The sequence below is a fragment of the Drosophila mauritiana genome, chromosome 3R (assembly GCF_004382145.1).
Source record: "Drosophila mauritiana strain mau12 chromosome 3R, ASM438214v1, whole genome shotgun sequence".
Classification (NCBI taxonomy): Eukaryota; Metazoa; Arthropoda; class Insecta; order Diptera; family Drosophilidae; genus Drosophila; species Drosophila mauritiana.
Window position 1 is genome coordinate 13,519,721 of NC_046670.1, and position 4,111 is coordinate 13,523,831.

Consider the following 4,111-nt stretch of genomic DNA (forward strand, 5'->3'; position numbering starts at 1 on the left):
GATGTGTTTAACATTACCATTTGCATAAGCTAATAAATATAATTTAGAATTTCCTGCACATCAATCAATTACTTCCATTTGTCTAATTTTTGGAAATGATCATTTGTAGTAAGTTCTTTTATAATATTTTCTATCAAAATACATATTACATGGAAAACCAAATTCAAAATTAACGGACTAAATTTGAAATTGGCGAATTAGCTATTTTCTAGCCAAGAGAGAGGTTCGTGTCCTAGCTTAACGAATATCGTGGTTCTGCACCTAAAACGAATTCGACGGTCACAAATACTAGAAATACTGAAAACCGTCAAAACCCATTTCTTGTGTACGTGGTATATTTGTCGTGACCACATCTGGTCACACTGCTCCCATAAGATCAACAACTACTGCGGCCATTCTTACATTCTACTCCTAAAAAAATCCCGAAAGTGCACTTAAATAGCCCGAAATAATAACAAAACAATACAGTGAACGGACGATGCAGCACCGCCAACAAAATAAAGTGTGAAAACAAACGATTAAAAACCCGGAAAGTCGCCTCGCGAAGCGGGAACTAACGTGTTTGGCTGGCCTGTTTCTTCTCTCTCCTCTTTTTCGCCAACCAAAAACCAGGCTAACAGTGATTTTTTCGCGGGGGAGGGGTTGCGACGAGCCAAAACCCGTAGTAAAGAAACCGCCCGAAAGGAGCGCCCACTTTGGCCAGCAACTTCAGCTCAGCTCCCCGAACCAAAAGTGAAGAAAAAAACAAAAAACTAAAAGGAAAACTTAAGTAAAACGGGGGCGTCTATCGCTTGCAAGTGTGTTGGTTAGTCAGTGTACGTGTGTGTTGGCCAGAACAAGTTGGCTGCGCGTGTGTGCGTGTGAGGGGTTTTTGATGTCTGCGCTGTCTTTTTTCCCCAGCCGAGGTGAGCACACAGGTGAATTATCGGTGCATTCGGCTGCCTTGGCAACAATTCCATAAAAACAACACATAGAAAACAACAATAACGACCACCCGTACTATATAATACATACATACATAATACACACGTTTAAAACCAAACAAAATCCAGAAAAATGCTCCGTTTTCTAAGCCGTCGCAAGGTGCGCAACAACTATGTGGATAATTCGAGAGGGGGCGGCGGTGGCGGCGGGGCAACTAGTTCCGCGGTGGGCGTGGCTGGGGGTGGTGGTGCCATCACCTCCGGCGGCAGCTCACAAATAAAGCCACAACGCATCGTGGTCAACAAGAACAAAATCGACTGCCGCGTCATTCTGCTGGACAACACTGACCTTTCCATCGAATTATCGGTGAGTACATGAGAGCCCACATCGAATTACATTTGGCCCATTTTCGATATTTTGGCTTTCACCCTTTAAACTGCTGCCGTTGGCAGTAATTTTCGGAAAGCAAACAAACAAGCGATTGAATCTTATAAGAGAATACCGTCAAGGTAGAGATAAAGATAGAGCTAAAGTGGTTGGTAGGGTGGCTCAGTCAAACGTACCAAAAAAAATGATGTCTTAAATATTACAAATCATCTTTAGCACTGTCATTTATACGAATTTTAAATTTGAGCTTAAAAATATTATTTATAGTAAGAAGTAAGTCAGGTTATTTATTGTCCATTACATGCACTCTGCTAAGAGAATTATTGAATTCTTAAAACAGCCCAAAACAATTGTGTAGCAATACCATGGCAATAACAATAAAAAAGTGAACCGAAAACGTTTTAACCATTTCATTTATTGGTCCACCCTAATGAAGACACTGCGGCAGCTTGCATTGCCTCAGTCCGTGTGATAAAAATAAGCAAATTGCTGCTGATCAGCACATAATTTAACCCGCTAAGCGAACGTGATTAGTTCAGGGTCGCATTGATTTACACCTGCCCCCCGTCGGAAGCATTAATTTTTCCACTTTGCTGTTTGCCGTTGCAGAAAAAGGCATTGGGCAGCTTTTTGTACGAACAGGTATTCTACGCACTGGACATCATCGAGAAGGATTACTTTGGGCTGCAGTTCATGGATGCCAATCACGTCAAGCACTGGCTAGATCCCACCAAGCCCATCAAGAAGCAGGTCAAAAGTGAGTTAATGTGTGAAACCAATTACGTGGGCCAAACAATACTAATTATTTTACCTTTCCCGCAGTTGGGCCGCCCTACACGTTCCGGCTGAAGGTGAAGTTTTACTCTTCGGAACCCAATACACTGCGCGAAGAGCTGACCCGCTACCTGTTCTTCTTGCAACTGAAACAAGATCTTCTCGAGGGGCGACTCGACTGTCCGGAGGACAAGGCCACCGAACTCTGCGCTTTGGCATTGCAGTGTAGGTGTTTTTCTTCATTTCATTTATATAATTTGACGGATTCACTCATCTTGAAAAATAGCTCTATAAGTTTATCGATATAGCACTAATTGTTTATTTTTCACTCACAGCTGAACTGGGCGACTATGACAATCAGGAGCATTCTGCCGCCACCGTCTCGGAGTTCCGTTTTGTGCCCGAACAAACGGAGGACCTAGAGATAGCTATACTAGACGAGTACAAGACGTGCCGTGGTCTCACGCCTGCTCAAGCTGAAACGGCATTCCTAAACAAGGCCAAGTGGCTGGATATGTACGGTGTTGACATGCACACGGTGCTCGGAAAAGATGGCTGCGAATATCACCTGGGCCTTACGCCCACCGGAATACTCGTTTTCGAACGAGATCAGAAGATCGGCCTGTTCTTCTGGCCCAAGATCAGCAAGCTGGATTTCAAGAAAAAGAAATTGACTCTTATTGTGATCGAGGATGACGACGAGGGAAGAGAGCAGGAGCACACCTTTGTCTTCCGGCTGTACAACGAGAAGGCGTGCAAACACCTGTGGAAGTGCGCCGTGGAGCACCACACCTTCTTCCGGCTTAGGGCACCGGTTAAAGGCCCCTCAGCCCGTCAAAACTTCTTCCGTATGGGCTCTCGCTTCCGGTATTCCGGACGTACCGAGTTCCAGACCACGCAGCAGAGTCGAGCCAGGAGAACGGTGCAATTCGAGAGACGACCATCGCAGAGATTTGCTAGCCGGCAGTCGCACCTGTTGCGCGAACGACAAAAGGCTTCCCAGGAGGCGGCGGTGTCGGCGGTGGCCTCGGTTAATGCTCGAGCTGCTGCCGCTGCGGCTGCCGCAGCTGCATCTCAATCGCCTGCACCGGCTACTCCCTTAGTATCTTCCCAAGTATCGACACCCACTCCTAGCAACGATAACAATAACGACGCCTTTGACTCGCTCATTTCCACGGACCAGTTCATCACTGTTACACCTTCGCCTTCGGTGCTTACTGTCATTCAAAACTCGGCCATTATTGAACCGGATGCGGCCTGCAGTGGTTCCATCAGCTCGTCCTCCCAGGCAGCAGCCAACTTCGCCTCGCTGGGCCGCAACTCCCTCAAGTCCAACTTCAGCAACGAGGATCCGGCGTACAGCAAGATTGGATCAATTGGCAAGGCGTCAGGGCTGACTGTGAAGTAAGAAGTTAATCTGATATAACCTTTCCGTCCCCTTTTTAAATGTAACTTTTTTTAAAAGATTGGAGCCAGACTACACACCACCATACTCACCGAACGCCACTAAGAACTTTGATGAAACCAATCCATTTAGAAATGCAACGAGCTCCCACCATGGCAGCTTTGGCAAGGCTTCCATTAGCTCCGGTCAGCTCAGGTAAACCTTTGGTGTATTTATACTATCATTGTACCTATATATATTTATTGCTTTAACTTCCCGATTAACTAATTCGCCTGTTTCTGTGTTTGTTTTTCACCTGTCTTTCTGTGTTGTGTCTATCATTGTGCAGTGTTAAGAGCGGCTTGTCGGATAAAGATAGAGAGCTAGACTCATTGCTTAAGTCCATTGTCAAAGATCCATCCCCATCAGTGCTAGCAAACGAAGCCATTAATGATGCTAACAGTATCAGGTAGCGTAACCCATTTTTGGATATTGAAATATACTGACGGCAGTGTGATATTTTGGCAGGGTGACCATCAACAAGACCTTCGACATGGACCACAACACAGAGACACTGAAGCGCCTCTCGAACGCCAACGAGAAGCCCAACAACCAAGTGAAACTGGCCAATGTGAACACCAC

The 4,111-nt window shown here is 45.7% G+C and overlaps 1 protein-coding gene across 2 annotated transcripts in view; it reads left to right on the forward strand.

Moving 5' to 3' along the window:
* Nucleotides 1–354: 354 nt before the first annotated feature.
* The window catches only part of LOC117143211 (band 4.1-like protein 5), a 6,164-nt gene continuing 2,407 nt past the window's right edge, over nucleotides 355–4,111 (forward strand). For both annotated transcript variants that reach the window (XM_033307757.1, XM_033307758.1), the window contains exons 1-7: nucleotides 355–1,290; nucleotides 1,921–2,068; nucleotides 2,134–2,310; nucleotides 2,421–3,489; nucleotides 3,551–3,685; nucleotides 3,819–3,938; nucleotides 3,998–4,111. The exon at nucleotides 3,998–4,111 is cut by the window's right edge and continues 41 nt beyond it. In XM_033307757.1, coding sequence (XP_033163648.1) covers nucleotides 1,057–1,290; nucleotides 1,921–2,068; nucleotides 2,134–2,310; nucleotides 2,421–3,489; nucleotides 3,551–3,685; nucleotides 3,819–3,938; nucleotides 3,998–4,111 — 1,997 coding nt within the window. In that variant the 5' untranslated portion in view covers nucleotides 355–1,056. The remainder of the gene's footprint in view (nucleotides 1,291–1,920; nucleotides 2,069–2,133; nucleotides 2,311–2,420; nucleotides 3,490–3,550; nucleotides 3,686–3,818; nucleotides 3,939–3,997) is intronic.